The sequence below is a fragment of the Sphaeramia orbicularis genome, chromosome 13, assembly GCF_902148855.1.
Source record: "Sphaeramia orbicularis chromosome 13, fSphaOr1.1, whole genome shotgun sequence".
Classification (NCBI taxonomy): Eukaryota; Metazoa; Chordata; class Actinopteri; order Kurtiformes; family Apogonidae; genus Sphaeramia; species Sphaeramia orbicularis.
This window is the reverse complement of record NC_043969.1, coordinates 32,247,353-32,269,848: the sequence shown is the minus strand read 5'-3', so window position 1 is coordinate 32,269,848 and position 22,496 is coordinate 32,247,353. Positions and strand designations below refer to the sequence as shown.

The 22,496-nt window shown below is 36.8% G+C and overlaps 3 protein-coding genes across 3 annotated transcripts in view; 2 read left to right on the top strand and 1 right to left on the bottom strand.

Annotated features, from left to right (window-relative positions):
- The first annotated feature begins 1,009 nt into the window (after window positions 1-1,009).
- Window positions 1,010-6,503, top strand: LOC115430968 (multidrug and toxin extrusion protein 1-like). The gene is made up of 17 exons (XM_030151183.1): window positions 1,010-1,117; window positions 1,469-1,570; window positions 1,869-1,937; window positions 2,051-2,199; window positions 3,269-3,311; window positions 3,415-3,459; window positions 3,589-3,686; window positions 3,781-3,878; window positions 3,970-4,083; window positions 4,251-4,318; window positions 4,405-4,513; window positions 4,615-4,690; window positions 4,787-4,856; window positions 5,373-5,505; window positions 5,631-5,725; window positions 5,896-5,973; window positions 6,147-6,503. Exons 1-17 carry the CDS (start codon window positions 1,010-1,012, stop codon window positions 6,435-6,437), a joined length of 1,746 nt encoding a protein of 581 aa, XP_030007043.1. The 3' UTR covers window positions 6,438-6,503.
- A 1,353-nt stretch (window positions 6,504-7,856) lies between these two features.
- On the top strand, window positions 7,857-14,029 carry LOC115431131 (multidrug and toxin extrusion protein 1-like). Its single transcript, XM_030151371.1, has 18 exons — window positions 7,857-7,962; window positions 9,438-9,664; window positions 9,908-10,009; window positions 10,109-10,177; window positions 10,278-10,426; window positions 11,170-11,212; window positions 11,350-11,394; window positions 11,518-11,615; window positions 11,704-11,801; window positions 11,915-12,028; window positions 12,168-12,235; window positions 12,322-12,430; window positions 12,526-12,601; window positions 12,698-12,767; window positions 12,885-13,017; window positions 13,143-13,237; window positions 13,388-13,492; window positions 13,645-14,029. Exons 1-18 carry the CDS (start codon window positions 7,857-7,859, stop codon window positions 13,921-13,923), a joined length of 1,986 nt encoding a protein of 661 aa, XP_030007231.1. The 3' UTR covers window positions 13,924-14,029.
- The window catches only part of slc47a3 (solute carrier family 47 member 3), a 17,718-nt gene continuing 9,176 nt past the window's right edge, over window positions 13,955-22,496 (bottom strand). The window contains exons 2-17 of the mRNA XM_030151182.1: window positions 21,715-21,816; window positions 21,568-21,636; window positions 21,331-21,479; window positions 21,182-21,224; window positions 21,053-21,097; window positions 20,705-20,802; window positions 20,504-20,601; window positions 17,797-17,910; window positions 17,588-17,655; window positions 17,396-17,504; window positions 17,080-17,155; window positions 16,672-16,741; window positions 16,430-16,562; window positions 16,184-16,278; window positions 16,062-16,104; window positions 13,955-14,398 (exon numbers count right to left, since the gene is read on the bottom strand). Of these exons, the coding sequence (XP_030007042.1) occupies window positions 14,193-14,398; window positions 16,062-16,104; window positions 16,184-16,278; window positions 16,430-16,562; window positions 16,672-16,741; window positions 17,080-17,155; window positions 17,396-17,504; window positions 17,588-17,655; window positions 17,797-17,910; window positions 20,504-20,601; window positions 20,705-20,802; window positions 21,053-21,097; window positions 21,182-21,224; window positions 21,331-21,479; window positions 21,568-21,636; window positions 21,715-21,816 (1,518 nt within the window). The 3' untranslated portion in view covers window positions 13,955-14,192. The remainder of the gene's footprint in view (window positions 14,399-16,061; window positions 16,105-16,183; window positions 16,279-16,429; window positions 16,563-16,671; window positions 16,742-17,079; window positions 17,156-17,395; window positions 17,505-17,587; window positions 17,656-17,796; window positions 17,911-20,503; window positions 20,602-20,704; window positions 20,803-21,052; window positions 21,098-21,181; window positions 21,225-21,330; window positions 21,480-21,567; window positions 21,637-21,714; window positions 21,817-22,496) is intronic.

Genomic DNA, 22,496 nt, shown 5'->3' with positions numbered 1-22,496 from the left:
GATGACAAACTACATTTTACACCAATTATTTACATGAATTGATACAATTAATGGATCGACAGGTATTAAACAGTTTAGATCAGTAGATGGTTATGGTCACCAGTGGCTGCTTGGGTCTTTATGGGTTAAAATTCTCTTTGGTTTATTATATATAGTGATCATTTCTATAGTAGCTCTTTTCTAAAAAAGACTGACCTCAACATGGACCAACTGCAGGTGTGTGATTTCATTACTTGGCCAGTCATGCCTCAGCAGGACCCACATTTGTTATATATGTGGGAATATGTCTTTTCTATATAAAACATGACACATATTTATGTCAGTATTTGCTATCACTCTGGTGCAGCTGGGTATATGAATGGGCTCTCTGGATGACAGCAGAAGAAGTGCATATCATTCTGGATGTTGCCACAACACTGACTGGTTAACCTTCACTGAGCCAAATGTTAATGTTTTACTGCTGCTAAATCCTCATATACTTTAATGAAAATGTCTCCTTGAATTGATGGATCCAGGTTGCACTGGGTTTTTTCTTATTCAAAGGAAACCTGTGCATTCATTAATTACAAAACAAGTTCATACATAGTCATGACCTTACACTGTCTGTTCATATATCATCATCTAACAACAGAAGAAGAAGAACAAAGGTAGATTACTTAGTATGCTTCCTACAGTGACAGCCACTGGCCTTATAATCATTCACTCAGTGAATATGATGAAATGAAATATTAAAACTCAACCGTAATTACATTTTAAATTAAATCGTGAATGTCATGTATGAACACCATGGCATTTTATAGTTAAAATATAATGATATCTGAAGCTTATTAACTGCCTGACATCATATCTGGAAAACACATTCCTCAAAACTATGCTCACTAGAATTAATTAGTTACCTTTTTACTTTAGAAATGTCTTGCACAACAGTGGTGAATTCTGTGCCAAACACAATTGAATAACAGACAGACACTTCAACGGTACGACCTGCATTCATTTTTGACTTGCAGACATGGAGGTGTCCAGTGACAGGCTGTTTTGCTGCAGGTGGGTGCGCCACAGGGTTCCCCTGGCCCACAGGGACGAGCTGTACCACATCCTGAGAATGACAGGGCCACTGGTAAGGACTGGAAGTGTTTACACATCATGCTCACGATTGATTTCATTAATGTTGATTCATGTAATGAAGGACTGTGGGTTTGCTTCCAAGGGGTGTTAGAAATGCTATCAAATCTGGGTTTTTGAAGCATCAGTCAACCCAACTAAAGCTCTGTTTGCCAGATTTAGAACTGTAGCTGAACAGTGTTTGCAATCTGCCAGAGTGATGGTGATGAAGATGATATTTCATTTGCAAGGAAGCCCATGTTAATGCAATAAACCCTGTACTTACTTTTTTTTTTTTTTTAAACCAATATGCTTGTGTAAGTTGGTTGCTATATAATCTGCCCCATGATAATGTTTGTCATTGTAGCTGCTCTCTCGAATCCTCAATTACCTGCTTCCATTCGTCGTTACAATGTTCTGTGGCCGTCTGGGAAATGAAGTGATGGCTGGTTACGGATTAGCTTCTGCTGTAAGTAGTCATTTGTTTTCTCCACAGAGCTGTGGATGGTAACTTGAAAAAATGACAGGTGTGGACAAAATTTCAAACGGCGCAAGTGGAAGGAAAATAAAATGAAATGTTACTATAATAAATTCCCCTTCCCTTGGTAGCTTTTATAATTTTCTCACAACCTCTTGGGGACAGCTCCTTCTGACTTTATCAATATATACTGTAGTACATCTACTGTTACGAATGTTTGAAGAATTATTTATATGACACTCCTCAACTATACATCAGGCTGATTTGATTTGTTACATATTTATTCCAGACCATAAATATTACCACTGCAGCAACAGGATGTGGTCTGGGACTGGCATGTGATACACTGGTGTCTCAGGTCTGGAAAGCACTCAGTCTGATAATACAACACATTGACCCCAGTGACACCAGACTATTTATTACTGTGCTTCGCTCTAAAATAATAATCTTTGTCTGTGTGCTGTTGTAAAGACATTTGGAGGTAGAAACCTGCTGCGAGTTGGAGTGATCCTTCAGCGGGGAATCATCATCCTGCTGTTGTTCTGTCTGCCCTGCTGGGGTCTGCTCATTAATGCAGAGGCCATCCTGTTATGCATGGGCCAGGACCCTAAGGTGGCCAGGTACCAGACCAAACCTGCATGAAATAATCAGAGCTCCTTGTTTTATATCATTTTAACACGAAAAGCTTGAGACATCCCATCTGTTTTTGCATTAACCCTTTGATACATGAATTATGAGGACCTTAGTCAAGTGTTTTTATTCCTCTTTAGGCATGAAAAAAACACTGTGATTAAAATTGTTTATGAACCTGTTTTTTATGGAGATAAAAAAAAAAGTACACTCAGCTGGACGCTGTGCATTTAATTTTTGAAGAAAGAAACATGTATTTAAAACACAATACCAAAAAGTGATATACTGTGTGAAAAATATGAATTTTTTTTTTTTTTTATGCAGCTAATCTGATGTTTTCTCACATTTGAACATACTCTACTATTAGTTATTACTCACTTCATTGGAGATAATATTTAAAAAAAAAAATTTTTTGTTTGAGAAAACTGTCAGTTACAGTCTAATAACAAATAGCAGTTGATTTACTCTCGAATATGTTACTACAGATCGTGTTTATCAAGAACAGCGAAGTTACAGTAATTGTATGAATTGCAGAGTATGAGAATATGCACAATTGTCCACTGTGTTGTCTGATATGGAACTAAAACAACAAAACCCATGAATATACAAGAGAAAAGCTGTAGAATAGTTATCCACTGTAGTGTATGCATGAAAGGGTTAATAACCTAATGACTTATATTAAGACTGTAACGTAAATTTAAAAAAGTAAAGCTTCAGTTACTTTATTACATTGCTTTCCATATAATCAGTGGTGGGTAATCCCAGCTCCATAAAGTAAAAGTCCTGTCATGTTTTGGTTCTACATGTTCACTTAACACAGGTGAGTCCATTAATTATCCCATCTACTTGAATGATCATCAAAACGGGCTGGTTCAATGAGTGGCTAGAACAAATACATGGCAGAACTTTTACTTTACAGAGCTAGGTTTCTCCACCTCTGCATATAATACGTGACATGTACTCTTGCACTGTTTTCAATGTTGAATGACAGCCCAGATAAGCCTGTATAAGTCATATTCATTATATGTCTTGAACCTGAATACAGCCTCTTGGTTTCAGAATAGCCCAGTTGTATATCACAGCCTTTCTTCCTGCAGTTCCAGTAAGTGGGGATTTTTCTCTGACCTTTTTGTGCAAATACATAGAACTTATTTTTTCTGACACCTGAATTTTAAGAGGTTTTTCTATCTATTTTTGTCTTTCAGGCAATGTTTCTCCATCAGCTGCAGGTGTCATATCTGCAGAACCAGGTGCCCTCCTTCCTTCTATATACATATATGTATTTTCCTGTTTTATGAGATCAGAAGGTGTTGGTTTAATTATGCAATCAGATATGAACAGTGTAAGTGCAGTTTTTTGTTATGTTTTTATTTTTGTAGGATATAATACTGCCTCAAATGTACACTGCTGCCATGGCAAATGTAGCAAATGTGGTGACGAACTACATCTTTCTTTACTGGTTGGATATGGGGGTTAGGTTGGTGTACCCACACACAGCAGATCATTTGTGTATTAAATAATTTTACACAAAATACATGTATTTTAATGCATCTGTGTGAATGCACTTACAGTGGATCTGCAGCAGCGAACACCCTGACTCAAATTTACATTTGTATTTTTCTGTTTGCTTATATTTGGTGGAAGAAGCTCCATGTCATAACATGGGGAGGTAAAGGATTTGTTATGCACACATCACCCTATGCACAATCATGCTCCATTTTTTTCAGACCACATAAATAAGTGTCTCTCTCCCCCTGCAGGCTGGTCTGTAGAATCGCTGCAGGAGTGGGGATCCTACATGAAACTAGCCATTCCCAGTACTTTAATGACATGTTTTGAGTGGTGGGTTTATGAGTTTGGGGGTTTCTTTGCAGGTAATCCAATGATATACCAAGCACAGTGACCACTAAGAATATACACACGCTCTTAAAACCTGTATCTCTATACTTAGTGACAGTAATAATAATAATAATAATAATAATAATAATAATAATAATAATAATAATATGATGTTATTTCTGCTTTCATTTCTAATATTCAGGAATGCTGAGTGAAGATGAGCTGGCAGCCCAACATGCTGTGATAATGGTGGCATTTATAACCTACATGGTACTGGCTCTGACATGTGTTTCATAAAAGACAGTCCTTACTTTTGTCATATATTCTACATTTTAAATAAATCCATAAATCCCTAGTTCCCTCTTGGTATTCAAGCTGCAGCATGTGCTCGTGTGGGTAACGCTCTCGGTGCAGGAGACACTGAGAGGGCGATCCTCAGCAGCAAAGTCTCCCTCACACTTGCAGGTCAGCTTGAAAAACATTCAACTGTAGCTTTTAAACATTCAGACGCTCACTGTGTTACTATTCCAGTAAAGACTGAACATTTCATAAAAACTCTCTTGCAGGTACCTTTGCCATAGTTGAGGGTGTTGTGCTCGGCTCGTGTAAAACAGTGATTGGCTACCTTTTTACATCTGATGAGTGAGTTTCTACAGCTGCATGTTACATGTTTCAATAACTGTGATAAACTATGACTGTTGGAGTATTTTGCCTCATGCATACAATATTTGATTTCAGGAATATTGTAGATCTGGTGTCTCACTTGATGAATGCTTACTGTTTCCTTCAGTTCTTTGATGGCCTTGTGGTGAGTCTTAGAGTTTTTCCTCTGTGTACATCAGCTTTATGCTTTTCAAAGGTTACTATATGGCGCTCAGTGTAGGAATACAGGGGTTGGACAAAATAATGGAAACACCTTAAAAAATCAACAAAATATAATTTAATATGGTGTAGGTCCACCTTTTGCTGCAATTACAGCCTCAATTCTCCGAGGTATTGATTCATACAACTTGTGAATTGTTTCCAAAGGAATTTTAAGCCATTCTTCAGTTAGAATACCCTCCAACTCTTTTAGAGACGATGGCGGTGGAAATCGACGTCTTACTTGAATCTCTAAAACTGACCATGAATGCTCAATAATGTTGAGGTCTGGGGACTGTGCCGGCCATACGAGATGCTCAACTTCATTAGAATGTTCCTCATGCCATTCTTTAACAATTCTAGCTGTATGGATTGGGGCATTATCATCTTGAGGTGAAGGTGTTTCCATTATTTTGTCCAACCCCTGTAGCACATAATAAACAATTATCTTTCTGTCTCTTAGTGTGTATGCACAGGCATCTTCTTGGGTACAGGCAAACAGAAGATACCAGCTGTGGCTAATCTGATTGGATACTATGGCATAGGACTCTCTCTAAGTGTCACTTTAACATTTGTGGCAAAACTAAGAGTTTTAGGTAACGACCATTTTGGTTGTTTTAAATGACTTTCAGTTCAAGAATAGTGGCTGCATAGAAGCCGCAGGTTATTCAAAGTGCCTCTAGCTGTGCCCTTGACAGATTAATCAGTCTTTTCTCCACAGGTTTTTGGCTGGGACTGCTCATTTGTGTCATTCTGCAGTCCACCTTCTACATCATTATCATCTTCAAGCTCAATTGGAAAAGAATGACTGAGGAGGTGAACTACCGGCTAATCTAACAATCTGCACCAAGTGGGGTGTCACCTGTTTATTGACAGCATTTGTTTGATGTTTTATTTATCTTTTATGAGACAAATGAGGCAGATTTCAACAGCTACATGCAAGAATAATGAGTTGACGGCTGTGTTTTGTATTTGTGCTTCTGCAGGCTGTGAGACGAGCCCAGAAGAAGGCACACATGACATTATTAAATGCATCTCCCCTGTCATATACATCTGGACATACAGTAGGTAACAGTAGTGGGAGCATGCTGTGAAATTCAACAGTAACATAAACAGCATAGATTCTGCCATACTGTCATCAATGCGTGTGCGGAGATTGGTTGATTGAGGTAGAATATGACTTGCACAAAAACCACTTACAAGTATAAAATAATTAACTGTGATTGTTCTCTGACAGTCAGTAGATGGCTACGTATCTGTGAGTACAGCATGGCATGATGGGAACATGGAGACACAGGGTGCTCATGTGGTCCAGCAGGTGAAGGCTGGTCGTCTCTCCGCCACTCAGCTGATCCTGAGACGAGGCCTCACTGTGCTTGGCGCTGTCGGCCTTCTTGCTCTGGGTGTTGGTGTCCACTTCCTCGTGCCCTTACCGGAGATTCCTTTAAAGGCCAACGACACTTTAGACTCAATCCATACTACATATTCCCCTAATCTTACAACTGTGCCGATTCTAATACAAAAATAAGTTTAAGTGATTTGCTCATGAATGTTGTTGTCATGATTGTTTGTGCTCATTGTCATTAAAGCATGAATTTTGTTAATTTTTCCTTGTAACATTTTCTTTGCACAGTTAAAATAAAGCAATTAACGCAGCAATCTCTAAGGCTTTTGTTTTGTACTCCTTGATGGCCCCTACTGGTGATAAGTGGTAATTACCCCACCCCCAAAAGGGGAGGCATGGAGTTTTGTTTTGTTTGTTTGTTTGTTTGTTTGTTTGTTTGTTTGTCAACACTCTAGCAGCAAAACTATTGGTTGAATTCATACCAAATTGGGTTTATAGATTGCCAGTCACCCAGAACAGACCTCATTGTATTTTGGGAAAAGTAGGTCAAAGTTACAAATTCTTATGAATTTTTAAAATCTTTTTTTTTTCCCCCTTTCACTTATAATGGGCAAAATTTCAAATGTCTGTAGCAGCAAAACTATTGGTTGAATTCATACCAAACTGACTTTATAGATTGCCAATGACCCAGAGTAGAACTCATTACATTTTGGGAACAGTAGGTCAAAGTTCAAATTTTGTATACATTTTAAAAATCTTCCCATTTACTTATAATGAGCGAAATATGTGCAAGGGGCAGGGTTTGTTGTTTCTGGCACCACTTGTTTCAGGTTTGCTTTTGAATTGTTAATCTTTTAACGTCACTTGATAGAGATCAGAACAGTGTGAGGTTGTCCAACACCATCAGTCAGCTGACAGTTGGAGCCTGTGGCCCCACCCCCTTAGTGATCACAGCGATTCACATTGACTTAGATATTATTGTGTCCACTCTGTATAGTATGTAAAGTGTCTGACTGGTCCACTTTTATGTATGAAACAGTGTTTCACACAGAATTAGATATGTGTACAGGAACTGATAGACTAACAGGATAATCCTACCACAGACTACTTCCACTCCCTCTCCCTCACCTGCAGTAGCACCTTAACATAAGGTGGGGTTAACATAATACATTACATTCAGTTTTAGTTTCTGGAGGGCTATATCATCAAAATAATAACAAGCCTAACATGCAAAAACATTTAAAATATGGCAAGTAGGGCAAACAGAGTCCAATATTTCATTGTTTTCATTTTATTTCATTGTCGTTCTCAGGCAATTTGATTTTGTCCAACCAACATTTATCAGTGCAGTCTCCAAGAAAAGGGGTTTGTCACAGAGAAGCATTTTTAAAATGGCCTTTTTCAACCTATCAATCATACACACAATACAAACAAACATAGACCCGTCCCAAATTAACAACTAACATCAAACGTCACACTGCAGGTACCAGAAAACAATCTAACTAAGAACATTACATAATAAAACAAACAGTTCTATCAGCTATTGTTTTGTGGAAAACACTGAAGAGGTATCCAGAAACTTCAAAATGTACCAGATTCATGATGAAGGTCATGAGTTACTGTCGTTTCCCCACAGGGAGGAGAGCTGAGATCTATGAAACCCACATGTCAACCATAGGAACATGGCGCAGGACAAATTACAGTTTTGGTAAGAAATCAAAGAACTGTTAACAGAAATGTCCTGTCTGTAAGATGGTGTAGATGTAAACTGTACTGATAAGATCTCAGGTCAACCTATGGACTTCTTTGCAAAGTGTTTGAATACAATACAATACCATGATCAAAACAACTGCTGTTTTATAAATCTAAAATTCATAGCAAAGATTAGAGTTAGGGGGGAACACCTTCTGGAGCCAAAAAAGTGTGAAATAAATCCTACGAAGATGAATTTTCTTCTCCTTCAGAAGGGATTCAAGAAACCAAAATGTTGAATTTGAAGATACTTATAAAAAAAATCTTTCAGAAGGACATTAAAGCCTATTTGTTCAACTGACTTAAAAGAATCAGAAGTTGGCAGATGTGAAATATTAGATATAAGTTACCCTTAGAATCCCACTCCAGCGAGCCAGTATATGACTGCGTATGCATGCATTTACAAACCCATGTGCATATTCACAAATCTAAATTAATTTGCCAACTTGAGAACACATATCAAGATTATTTTACACATTTACAAATCTGATTACACACACAAACTGAGATACAGATACACAACTGTCTACATACATTTGCAAACCATTATGTTAAAATCATATGCACACATTGCTATCCATTGCCATCATATCCAACTGGGCAATTTGCACAATAACCTTGTGACTCTTAGCTGAGACACCCTCCCAGACACAGGCACAGAGAAAATGAGGTCATCCTCCCTTCTGTTTTATAGTGTTCATAACAATAATGTGGTTTTAACTCCACAGAAAAGCACAACTTACATGATTCGCTGCTGTTTATGATTTTGTAGATTCATAGAAGTTAAGAGGTATAATCCAACTTAAATCACATTCAATATTAAAACTACTGACATGACAACACTGCAAAAATCAAAATCTTACCAAGTGTACTTTTCTCATGTCTTGTCAAAATATCTCATCACACTTAAAATAAGACATAATAACCTAAAGAGTAACTTGTGAGATATAAGAATTTATATTTAGGCAATAGATCTTGAAAATCCTATGTCAAGAAATCTTACCAAGATAATTTTCACCTGAATTAGGCTAGCTAAATAAATAAATAAATAAATAATCTTGAATTAAGCAAAAAAAAAAAAAAAAAAAAAAAAAAAAATCTGCCAAATAAGTTCTTATATCTCACTGAAAAGTTACTCTGGGTGATTATGTCTTATTTTAAGTGGGACAAGATATTTTGACAAGAAATGAGAAAAATACACTTGGTAAGATTTTGATTTTTGCAGTGAATGTCTGATACACTTTTCTTTTGTAAATGTTTCTTTACATTTATTGTTACCCACAATGCTCATATCATTTCTATTAATCCACCAATGTGTTTATTGCACAGTATTTTACTTAAGTTCAACCACTGAGATCAGGCCTTTCCCTCTATCACTTCCTCTGTCTTTGCTATGATTGCACGTTTTTCTCACACTCTGCGTTGTTTCAGCTGCCTTGGCTCAGTTCCAGGGCAGCTGTGACCACAGGGATATTTCCATCCAATCCTGCATCCTAACAACTTTCTTAGACAAGTGTGAGGGAGAACAGACACATACCTCAACAGAAAGACCCACACTGGCATCTTGTGCTGTGGACATGGAAGGGTGTGTGCATCGCAGGGTTCCTCTGGCTCTCAGAGAGGAACTGTACCACATCGTGAGGATGACAGGGCCTCTGGTAAGGACTGGCACTGTTTACATCCTGCTGTTTAAGGCTCTCCTGCTGAAAAGCTCATTTAGAAGACTGAGGATTAAAGTGTAGCTGTGCTTAAGAAAAGATTACCATGTCAGCTGCATCTTCAATTTGTGGGCAGAAATCCTAAAGCAGTGTTTGTCAGTTTTTAAAATCTGGTGAGGAGATTATTTTCAGCACATTATTTATTAGTTCTATGACCAGTGCTGTGTTTGCTTGTCATTGTAGCTGCTCTCTCGAATCCTCAATTGTCTGCTTCCATTTGTCGTTACAATGTTCTGTGGCCGTTTGGGAAATGAAATGATGGCTGGTTATGGATTAGCTTCTGCTGTGAGTAGACATCCATTTGCGCCGCAGACAACATCGTGTAGATCATTATCGTTTTGTTAATATTCCCCTCATCAGTATCCTTAATTTTGTTTCTTTTAGACTATAAATATTACCACTGCAGCAACAGGATACGGTCTGGGACTGGCATGTGATACACTGGTGTCTCAGGTCTGGAAAGCTCGATCTTATTTTTTATAATCCATAGTAATTATTTCCCACTGCCCATTTTTTATGAAATAATAATCATCAACTGTGTGGGGTTGTGAAGACATTTGGTGGTAAGAACCTGCTGCGAGTTGGCGTGATCCTTCAACGGGCCATCATCATCCTGCTGTTGTTCTGTCTGCCCTGCTGGGGTCTGCTCATTAATGCAGAGGCCATCCTGTTATGCATGAGACAGGACCCTGAGGTGGCCAGGTAACTTCCATCAGCGAACGCCGTCTCTGCATTCAAACTCTGCTGACCTCTGCAGCTACCTCGATATCTGACTCAATTACAGATTTACATTGCTTTCACTGCACCAGTATAGTATAACAGATTCATAGCTTCACAAAAACAGAATGTTTATAAAAGAGCTACATTAGTACATAAAAAAACAGTTTTATGTTTGAAAAACTCAGTTAGTTTAGGTTTAATGATGTAAGTTTTTTTTTTTCTGGTCAATATCTTTATTGAATTTTTCATATAACACAAAAAAATAAATCCAAAAAAGAAATACAAATATCCTCCTGAGACCCAGGAATGTGAAAATGTTTAGCTTTTTTACAGTATACAATTTTCCTGATTGAAAACTATATAATGCAACAGGGGGTTTTTTTGGATACATTTTTAAAAATTATTTTTAAATTTATTTTTTAATGGAATGTCCTTTGCAATGGACAGCATTTTTTTTTTAAGTTAAACTATCAAACCTTTGTCCCCTAGAGAGGACAAAAATGCATTGCTGGGTCTCAGGAGGTTCTAAAGCAAGAGGCTGGAGAGACATGAATGGAAGGTTATGCCATAATGGCATAAATTTTGCAAAAATAAGCTATTTCTTCCTAATATTGTCTCAGTGGCAGTGAAACTGTATGTATTTAATGATGCAAAACATGGTATGATAAATCTAATCAGAAGTTGCCTGATTTTGATGAGACCTGAATGCAGTTTCTTCATTGCAGAATAGCCCAACTCTACATAATAGCCTACCTTCCAGCTGTACCAGTAAGACTGACTGTGTTTATGTGTAAATTCAACATATTCTGAATGATTACTATCAACTGTTATTAATGACAGTTTGTTTGTGGCTCACCTTTTAAATATATATATTTTTTTACAGTCTATTGTTTTGTGTTTTTAAGGCAATGTTTCTTCATCATCTTCAGGTGTCTTATTTGCAGAACCAGGTATGCTACCATATGAAACTAACTCCAGTTCTCTATAGTTATCCCATCTGAATTTATCAGAGTGTAATTTCTACATCTTATTGGATCTAACAAAGGGATTTACCTGTTGTTTATGTTTTTTAGGGTATAATACTGCCTCAAATGTACACCGCTGCCATGGCCAACATTGCAAATGTGATAACGAACTACATCTTTCTTTACTGGTTGGATCTGGGGGTTAAGTAAGGATGCTTATTCATCAGTATTCATTTTGTGGATGTAAATATGACTCTCCATTACATTAACATGTCTGCATGCACTGGCCGACAGTGGATCTGCAGCTGCCAATACCCTGTCTCAGATTTACATCTGTGGTCTGTTGTTTGCTTACATTCGATGGAAGAAGCTCCATGTAACAACGTGGGGAGGTAAAGGCCAGTTATTTATAGTCCACATTTCTGCTGAGCTCCTGATCTCACTGACCACATTTGTTTATCCACTGAGATTTCTTTCCAAATAAAGTGTCTTGCTCCCTCTGTAGGTTGGTCTGTGGAGTCACTGCAGGAGTGGGGCTCATACATGAAACTGGCCATTCCCAGTACTTTCATGAAGTGTTTTGAATGGTGGGTTTATGAGTTTGGAGGGTTCTTTGCAGGTAATTGGAACATTTCATCCATAAAATGCATACTTTATCTGGCAATAAACATAGCTAAGTTACTGTTTTCAAAGCCATGTAACTTTGTGTTCTATAAACTATTACTTATTACTATGATTTTGATATGTCTAATATTCAGGAATGCTGAGTGAAGATGAGCTGGCAGCCCAACATGCTGTGATAATGGTGGCATTTATAACCTACATGGTACTGGCTCTGACATGTGTTTCATAAAAGACAGTCCTTACTTTTGTCATATATTCTACATTTTAAATAAATCCATAAATCCCTAGTTCCCTCTTGGTATTCAAGCTGCAGCATGTGCTCGTGTGGGTAACGCTCTCGGTGCAGGAGACACTGAGAGGGCGATCTTCAGCAGCAAAGTCTCCCTCACACTTGCAGGTCAGCTTGAAAAAACATTCAACTATGAAAATTTTTTTAACACATTTTGCACCATTCCAGTACAGTCTGAACATTTCATAAAAACTCTCTTGCAGGTACCTTTGCCATAGTTGAGGGTGTTGTGCTCGGCTCGTGTAAATCAGTGATTGGCTACATTTTTACATCTGATGAGTGAGTTTCTACAGCTGCATGTTACATGTTTCAATAACTGTGATAAACTATGACTGTTGGAGTATTTTGCCTCATGCATACAATATTTGATTTCAGGAATATTGTAGATCTGGTGTCTCACTTGATGAATGCTTACTGTTTCCTTCAGTTCTTTGATGGCCTTGTGGTGAGTCTTAGAGTTTTTCCGCTGTGTACATCAGCTTTATGCTTTTCAAAGGTTACCATATGGCGCCCAGTGCAGGAATAGCACATAACAATAAACAATCATCTTTCTGTCTCTTAGTGTGTATGCACAGGCATCTTCTTGGGTACAGGCAAACAGAAGATACCAGCTGTGGCTAATCTGATTGGATACTATGGCATAGGACTCTCTCTAAGTGTCACTTTAACATTTGCTGCAAAACTAAGAGTTTTAGGTAACGACCATTTTGGTTGTTTCAAATGACTTTCAGTTCAAGAATAGCGGCTGCATAGAAGCCGCAGGTTATTCAAAGTGCTTCTACCTGTGCCCTTGACAGACTAATCAGTCTTTTCTCCACAGGTTTTTGGCTGGGACTGCTCATTTGTGTCATTCTGCAGTCCACGTTCTACATCATTGTCATCTTCAAGCTCAATTGGAAAAGAATGACTGAGGAGGTGAACCGCCTGCTAATCTAACAATTTATATCATGCAGGGTGTTTATTGATAGAATTTATTTTGTCTGCACAGCACCTACTGTATATTAAGACAAATTTCAAGACTTTGCATTTCAGAGCAGGTTGAAAATATTACTTGGATTTTTACAGGCTGTGAAACGAGCACAGAAAAAGACACACATGACATTAAATGCGTCTACCCTGTCGCATGCTACGGGTAACTACACTTCTGGACAGGCAGCAGGCAATGGGAGTGTGAGTATCCTGCTAAATTTAACAAGGGTGCATTTTTATTGCTTCTGTAACACTGACACTTTTCTAGAATACTGTATCTGTATTTGTATAAGACACTTAATTTCAGTACTTATTTTATATGACTTTACTAAATTGTAGTTGTTCTCTGATAGTCAGTGGATGGCTATGTATCTGGGACTGCAGTGCGTCATGATGGGAACATGGAGACACAGGGGGCTCATGTGCAGCAGGTGAAGGCTGGTCATCTCTCTACTGCTCAGCTGATCCTCAGACGAGGCCTCACTGTGCTTGGCGTTGTTGCCCTTCTTGTTGTGGGCATTACTGTACACTTCCTTGTCCCCTTACCAAAGACCCCACCTACAGAAGCCAACTTTACCATGGACTGGATCAACACTACATATGCTCCTGATCACACTTTTCCCATTGTCTAAAAAGAATAGTCACATTGAACACAAATAAATCATGTCAATGTCTCAGTTTAATATAATTTACCCGAACATTCTAAAACTCTCTTCAGTTTGAATCCCTATCATTATCCCTCAGTATTCAGCAATAGTACAGTGAGTATTGTGAATACACTGTGAGATCATTTTAGTGATCAAACACAATTTCACTCTGTGCTCTGTAACGCAACAATCGACATCACATCCTGCACTGATAACAAAGAGTTACTCCACTGAATAAAACTATGTTGCAACATTCATGTCACAAAATTAGTGATCAGTAAATTGGTAATAATTCCAAGAGCGAGAATGAACAGCATGAGCGCCAGAATCAGGCCTCTGCGCAGAACCAGAATCCTGTGAGATGTTATTTTTATCTCCATCCCTGAAGGTGGGAGCTGCTCGTTGTCAACCAGGTCCATGGTTTGTCCATCTGACTTTCCTGCATCATCTGATTGGGTATCTGGACACATGCAATGTAAATGTAAATCTCAAACTTGATGAAATTAAACTGTGAAATCTCAGCTTTTAATACTAACATTGTGACTGTTTGTTTTTTTTTGTTTTTTTTATGAATCGCTACACCAAAACAATATTGGTCAACAATGACTTTGCTAATGGGAGAAAAATACCTGATTTTACTTAAGTTTACCAATTCCAAAACTGAATTCTGAATTTCTCCAGTATACATCAGGATTCTGTTGTGCACAACTCTGTACATAATAGTCTGCATCATCTTAAACCAGTGTTGTAATTCTAAAAATTCGAAGCGATCAAAAAATTTAGTGCAGTCCAAAGTGATGTGAAGCTGAAAGCAAGAATATTCCTCAGACCATAGACTATATTCCTCTCAAAGCTCAGCTCTTTATAATTACTAGTCTGGATTTTATTTGTGTAAATGGTTCAAAATTTCCTGGGTGACCATAGAGCCCAAATTATGATCAATTATTTGAGGATATGGTAAAAGCATATGAACATGCAAGATACAGAATGGCACTCAGAATTCGTTTCCTCCGCTTGCATCTTGATTTTTGGGTGATGGAAGTGATAATCATGGTGAATGATTTCATCAAGATATTTCCAAAATGTAAACCAGGTGCTAAAACATTTCAACCCAAACATGGTGGTGGTTATTGTTGTCAACAAATGTCTCAACCCACAAAAACAAAAGACAGTGTTGTGGAGCAATTTAGTGCCAAACTGGGTTCTTCTTCTCATGTTTACTCCTAATTGGGCTTGATGTTCATGTTTTTAAGTACATTGGATCAGTTTTAGCACAGATCATCTTCAGATTGCAAATACACATAACAAGCATTGGTGCACATAGGAAATTTTTTTTTTTTTTTTACATGTTTACATAACACAAAATATTAGTTAACTAGCTAATTAGCTAACATGCTGATAAGGAAGTTTTCTATGTGCTCTGATTCAGTGAAGTGTTCTCTATTCAGAACCTACATCACACCATTATACACTGCTCAATTGTGGTCAAACTATAAGAAAATGAGTTTGCAGAGGCTCAAGGTAGCCTATAATGATGCAATGAGGTTGCTGCTTCATGTCCCTTGGTGGCATAGTGCCAGTCAACTGTTTGTGACCACAGGAGTGCCAACTTGTGAGGTACTATTAAGAAAGTTGAGGTTTAGTTTTATGTGTCACCTGGATACATCAGAGAACCACATTATAGAAGCTCTAGTTAGCCCCCTGAAAAACTGCGATCATTTCACCTCTAAACTGAGACGGCATTGGTGCAATAGTTTGTATATTTTGTAATGTGCTTAATTTTTGTATTTCCTTTTTATTCTTTTTTATCCTTTTTATTCTATTTATTCTGTATGTTGGGTGCTTGTGGTTTATGGACTTGTGTCTGCAATAAAGTTTATTATTAGTAAGATTGGAGAAATTGTGATTTCAGTTTTGAACCCAAAATGCCTGATTTAATCTAGATCAGATGTTTTTCCTCCAGTAGCAGATGAAAAGGTGTTTTAACAGTCTAGTGTAATAACCTCTTATTTTATATTAGCAGTTTTTGCATGTTTTATTTCTTGTGCATACCTGAATAAGATTTTTATTTCTGTATCAGTATAAAATTATTAGTTACTTAGTAATAGTAAAGTTTCTCTTACTTGTGTTTGTAGAGTTGTCTACAACCCCTGCTCTAATCCGAGCCTGAAAGAAAAACAATGTCAAGACCGTTTATGTAAAGAAGTGCTCTTTTCAACTGGAATATTTGCCTCTTTATACTTACCTCAGTTGTAATTTCCCTCCAGTTCATTCTTATTAAGTAAATGATCATGAATGTACATTGCAGAGACACACAGGTAAAAATACCAGTCCAAAGACCTGGGAAAACAAGTTTATTCATAACTGTTTTGAGTCTTGTTTAAGCCTCAGTACGCTGTGGCTTGCATGCTATGTGGTGATTTAGACCAAAAAAAAGCACACTAAGGCAAAAACAGCTGAAGGATGAAAACGAGTCACATGTAAATCTTACCCATTATTCCTTGTTTGGCTGCAAACATGAGAGGAATTCCAATTGGAAAACCAATACAATAAAAACCCACAAAGTTGCAAATTGCCCCAACTCTCTGTTTTCCTGCTCCTCTTATAATACCTCCAATGGCAGCCTAGTCATGGAAACAGGACAAAGATGTGGTTAAACATTGTCTAATATTTTATTTTTTCTCACTGCAATAACATGAGATCTTGTTTGGATTTACAGGTGGAGATACTTACATTTAATGCATCTAGGATCATGAATGGAGCATAAAAAGCCATAACATCAGAAACCCTTTCCTTGATTTGTCTGTTGGCAAAGATGAGATTGTAAAATTGGTAATAATTACATGAATTACTAATTGTTTTTACTGTAATATTACAGTATTACAATCTTGGACTGAGGACAAATCCATAAAATTCAGTAAATCTAAGCTCTTTCATGGCAAGTTAATAATTACAAGAAATATAATGAAAGTTTATTGCTTTACTGTGGGTAATAACTGACATAATGGTGAAAGGCCATTTGAGAGACCTATTATTGGTCCCTCTCAGTCATAACACTGACTCATATCACTCATTTGGAAATATTACACCGGTAGTGAACAGAGTTGGGATTATGAAACTATATTATACAGATATACTCACTCATCATATGTAAAAACATAAGAGATGTAGTTCTTCAGGCTCTCAAAGAAAATTGCCAAGCATGAAGAGATTGAAACTGCAGTAAAGGGTAGAACACATGATTATCCACTAGTAATGACTGAAAATGTGTCAAACTGATTTATTTTAACACTGAATACAACAGGTCATGGTCGTAACCATCATGTTGAATACAAAGTTAACATCCGAGACTTTATCATGGTCATCACAGATGTTAATCATGAGGAAACACGCAGTAATCTGTTTTAGTGTCTTGAATTAATTAATTTAATTTAATTAACACATAAATATTACTTACATGCACAGAATAGTGTCGCTTGAGCAGAGAGCTTGGCTTGTTGTGAATCTCCAGCTCCCAAAGCATTTCCAACCCTTACACTGCCCGCCACACTGAAACCTAATGGGAACTAAAACCAAATACACAGTATCAACCTGCTGTAACACTGATTTTGTTCAATATTTAACATGTTTCACTTTCTCAGTAAGTCACCATATATGCCACATTGGCCAGTTGGTAGACAACTGACTGAGCTCCAAGTTCCACCTCACTTATAAGACCTGTTAAGAAGAAAAAAAAAGAAGCCAGTTCAAAAAACAGACAAAAAACCCCACTCAATACTATAAAATATTATTAGATCTAATGAGAAAAAAATAACCCAAGTTAAAAGCATAAAGGCAAAAAGAAGTGTGCGACTCTACCTGCTAGAAAACCACCAATTTCATATGTCCACCACTCAACACACAACATGACCATGCTGGGAATGGCCAAGCGGATGAATGAACCCCAGTCTGCCAAGGATTCTTTAGACCAGCCTGTTGCATCGATAAAAAAAATAAAAAAAAAAAACAACCCTTATTCAGATTGTGAGTTTAATCTTTTAGTCCATCATCAACATAATAGTAATGAAATGATTTCCACAACATGTAAACTTAGGAAAAAAAAAAAAATCTGTTACATATCATAAAAAGATCCCCTACAGATATGTTTGTTTAAATGCTCTACTTTGAATAATCAGGGTTCCTACAGGTTTCTACAAGGTAAATTTAAGACTTTTTAAGACTACTTAGAACAGAATTTAATGCCTATTTCATAGCCATACTGGCATAATTCATAACTCCTAGAATGTATGTATTGTAATGTATTTATTTACTCCAACATCTTGATTCTCATCGTTATGAGTTTAACTAACGGCTGCATGTGTGTTGGGCTGAATGTTCTCTGATCATTTCTCACCAGGGGCTGCAAAGTTGTCAAAAATTGGTTCCTAATTTCAATATAAATTGTTGGGTTGGAACGAGTGGAACTGAGTAGAATAATGTTACTTTCTTTGCAGCTTGGACATTTCCCAGACACATTTAAACACAACACAGCGAACAAGTTTATAGCAACATAACTTAAGACCTACCATATTAAATTTAATACTTTTTAAGGTATTAAATGCAGATTTGTACATTCAAGACTTTTAAGACTTTTTAAGACCCCATGGGAATCCTGAATAATACTGTTCTATAAATACAGAAATCCTGAATATCTAAATATAGTTATTTTCAAAAGTTTAATTGGTGGAAAATTGAGCTGAAAAATGGCAAAAACCACAACTGAAAACAAGGAATATCATTCTATTTTTGGTTTATACGCTGTCAACACCTGGATTTAACTAACTAAACACTTGACTAATAACTACAGTGATTAAAGTGTAAACTAGTCATTTAACCTCTTAACTGATGCAGAGAGTAACTTTTCATTTCTTAAATAACCATCAGTTTATAGAGAGCACAAAGATTGGACTGTGTTTCAATGGTAAAAGGTCATGTGGTCTGATGAGTCCAGATTGACCATGTTACAAAGTGATAGACGCATCAAGGTGAGAAGAGGAACAAATGAAGTGATTATTAGTGATACATGTGTGTCAGATCTTCAGTTAAGTTTTTGTGCTCATATTCTTTTGTTTCCCTGTTTTACCCTCCTCTAACCTCCGCTCATGTCAGATTCACTTCCTGTCCTTGTGTGTTTCCATGGTGACTGCCTGCCTCGTCCTAATGTCTCTTTGTCTCCCTCTCTAAGTGGATTTAGTCTGTCTATTCCCCTTCACCTGAGCTACTTTATCCTTGTTCCTCTGTGATGAGTGTTCCAGCCTTTTTCCCAGTGTCCTTGTCAGTTTTTGTGGATTATCATTGTCATACCTTGTTGACTTTACCTCAGCTCTTCCTTTGGATTTGTTTACTGTTTTAGGACTGCCTGTCCATGTTCACAATGTATTTGCGTAAAGACACTTGATGTGATTTGCATCTGTCCAAGTCATGAAGTGAAATGTGCTTATCAACAGAATTTTTTGTTATGTGAAAGCTTAAATATATCAGACATTGACACTGTTACTATATTTGTTTGTGATTTGATGAGGAAAACAACAAATCAATTCAATCACTTTAAACTGTTGTTCTTTCCATTCCTTTTTGAGTTAATATATGTTTATGTATATATATTTAAGTGTGTGTGTGTGTGTGTGTGTGTGTAAATGTACATGTATATCTAGGTATCTACTCTCACTTCTAAATACTGTACATTCATTATGTAGTTTTGTGTTTTTTTCTTCTGCACATGCTCAAAATACAGACAATTAATCCAACAAATCAATTCACAAATGTCTTAAACTCTCATTAGAAAATACAATATAAAAAGGTCTAAAGTCTACTATAATAAATCTTAATATCCTAAACAAACAGCAGGTGCAGACGTGAGAGAAAAAGGAAATTAAAACTGTGTAGCTTGTGTGTCTAAGATGCATACTATACTTTTATAGTCCCTTTATCATAACTTGTTGGAACATTTACAAAACAAGTGGTGCCAGGCACACCAAACCCCGGCCCTCACACGCTTTGTAGCTTATTTTGGCATTGATCCAGCTGATGTCATCATGTCTACACATGCGCTGATGTCAGCATATCAATTTCCTCTATATATGTGCCAAGTATGAAGTAAATTGAAACAAAATTGATGTATTTTTAAACATGTGAAATTTCACCCATTATATGTAAATGGGGAAAAAAAGATGTTAAAAATTCATAAAAATTTAAACTTTGACCTATTTTTCCCCAACATGTAATGACATCTAATCTGGGTCACTGGTAATCTATAAACCAAATTTGGTATGAATTCAACCTATGGTTTTGCTGCTACAGTGTTAAACAAACAAACCGAACAAAAAACAATACCCATTGCCTCTCCTTCGGGGGGCGGTGTAATAAAATACACATAAAGCCATATGATTCTGAAAGCTCTACATATCCAATAATAAGTACAAATGTTCACTATTGTAAAGTTTGTGCACTTCAATATCTTTCATGCTGCATCACACCACAGGATCATCTAATTACATGCAAAATCAATGTAAACCATTTTGCTCACCTCCCCAGGTAGCCTTATGAAGTCCTTTCCACATCATATAGGCAAAGAGAATTGCAGCCATGGCAAACTCAGAAAAACTATTGGCAACAGCGGAGCCACTGAAATGGAATTTCACTCCTTAATACTGGTTATGTGATGATAGCAATAATGATGATGATACATGACTAGAGGAGCCATTTATAATCGACTTGTGATACTCACACTACTCCCAGCTTTAATGGAAACAGGACAATGTAGTTGATTAGAGCATTAAGAAGATTGACCACAAAGCCAGTGATGACCTGTGGCCATATGATGCCCTGAAAAGAACAAATTATTCTTACAGTGAAGGTCAAATGGGATTTTCCACCTCTAATGCTGTGTGTAACGGCAGACAGCACTCATGTAAGTGTGTAAAAATCAATCAAGAGCAGATTGAGGTTAAATGTCATATTTACTCGCACCATAGAGACAAACAGCTGAATAAATGTAAATCTGACTCGGAAAACTCTTGTATTTTGTATTAGATTATTTAGTTTAAGGTTAAAATGAAGCAAATCACAGCCTCACCTGGTTTTGCAAATATCTTGCTTCTAGTGAATACAAAAAAACAGCCTGTAAATGACAATTTAAGAATATATTATTGAAAAAGCAGAGAGTACAATGGATGCATTTGGAAAAGATGATGGAAATACCCACTGGAAGCGATGGCATAAAGATCTGCACATACGTCTGAGCTAGCCTGGGAAAGATTTGACATTGACAAAAAAACATATTAATGTCAACAAAAAAGGGAGAAAGACAAACAATGGAGTAAAAAAAAAAAAAAAAGCTTTGATACAACTGACCTTGCAACTTCTGGTTCCTGTCTGACCAACAACAGAATGGGCTCTGTGTTGATAAGAATCGCCCAGCAAGGGAAACATGCTAGTAACAAAATAAAGATAGCCCGCTGCAGAATGACTCCAACTCTCATGTGATTGCCACTTCCAAAGGTCTAAAAAATAAAATATATTGTTTTCTTCTTTTTTAAGAACACATAAGTCATATTTGATTCAGATTTTGTGACAGTCTGGGGCTCAAACCTGAGAAATCAGAGTGTCACAGGCTGATGCCAAACCAAATCCTATTGATATGCCTGTAACGTTAGTGACCTTAGGAAACAGCAAAAATCCATTAGTCTCATATTCTAATCACCATTTTATTAATTATTAGAGTGACACTGTACTTACTGCTATGGCTAAAGACACTCCTGCCAGCTCTACCTTCCCTAGATGACCACAGAAAACAGTACTGACGAATCCCAATGCAAAACCCATGAACTGGGACGCCATCTGAAAGGAACGACAAACTGCTTTTAATCAACATACTTCTAGTTTTTCATGAATTACTTAGATGTATTGGTGGGCTTCGGTGCTTTTTTTTTTACTGTTACAAAAAAAAGTATTGTCAGCCAAGTACAAACAGGCAAATGAAATACAAACCATTGTCACATTATTACTGCCACCATGAACATAAATACACTCAGTACTTATTGTGTACACTCTAAAAACTTTAACTATGCTCTACTCAATGTAATCTGTGTAATATTTTTACACTCAAAAATATTGAGTAAATTTGAAAGCTGTTAAATCGTTAGATTTACCTTATGAATTAAGTAAAAAAAAAAAAAAAAAAAAAGCAGATCTGAATAACTAAATTGAGTAGCATGAAATATAAAATTGAGTAGATATAATTAAAATTTTAAGTCTATGCAATAGTAACCCTAAGTTCAAACCACTCAAAAAAAATGAGTAGATATAATTTAAATATTAGGTAGATGCAAGTGAAAATGAGGTTATTTAACAAAACATATCTGCTACCTTTACTTAATGTTTTTAACAGAATGGACTTCACTCTAAATAATTAAATATCAGAGTTAATAATGACGCACGATTGATGAATTGGCAAGAAGTTCCCCAGTGAAATTAAAGAGCACAGAATGTACTTTTACTTTGGTAAGTGTAAAGTTTAG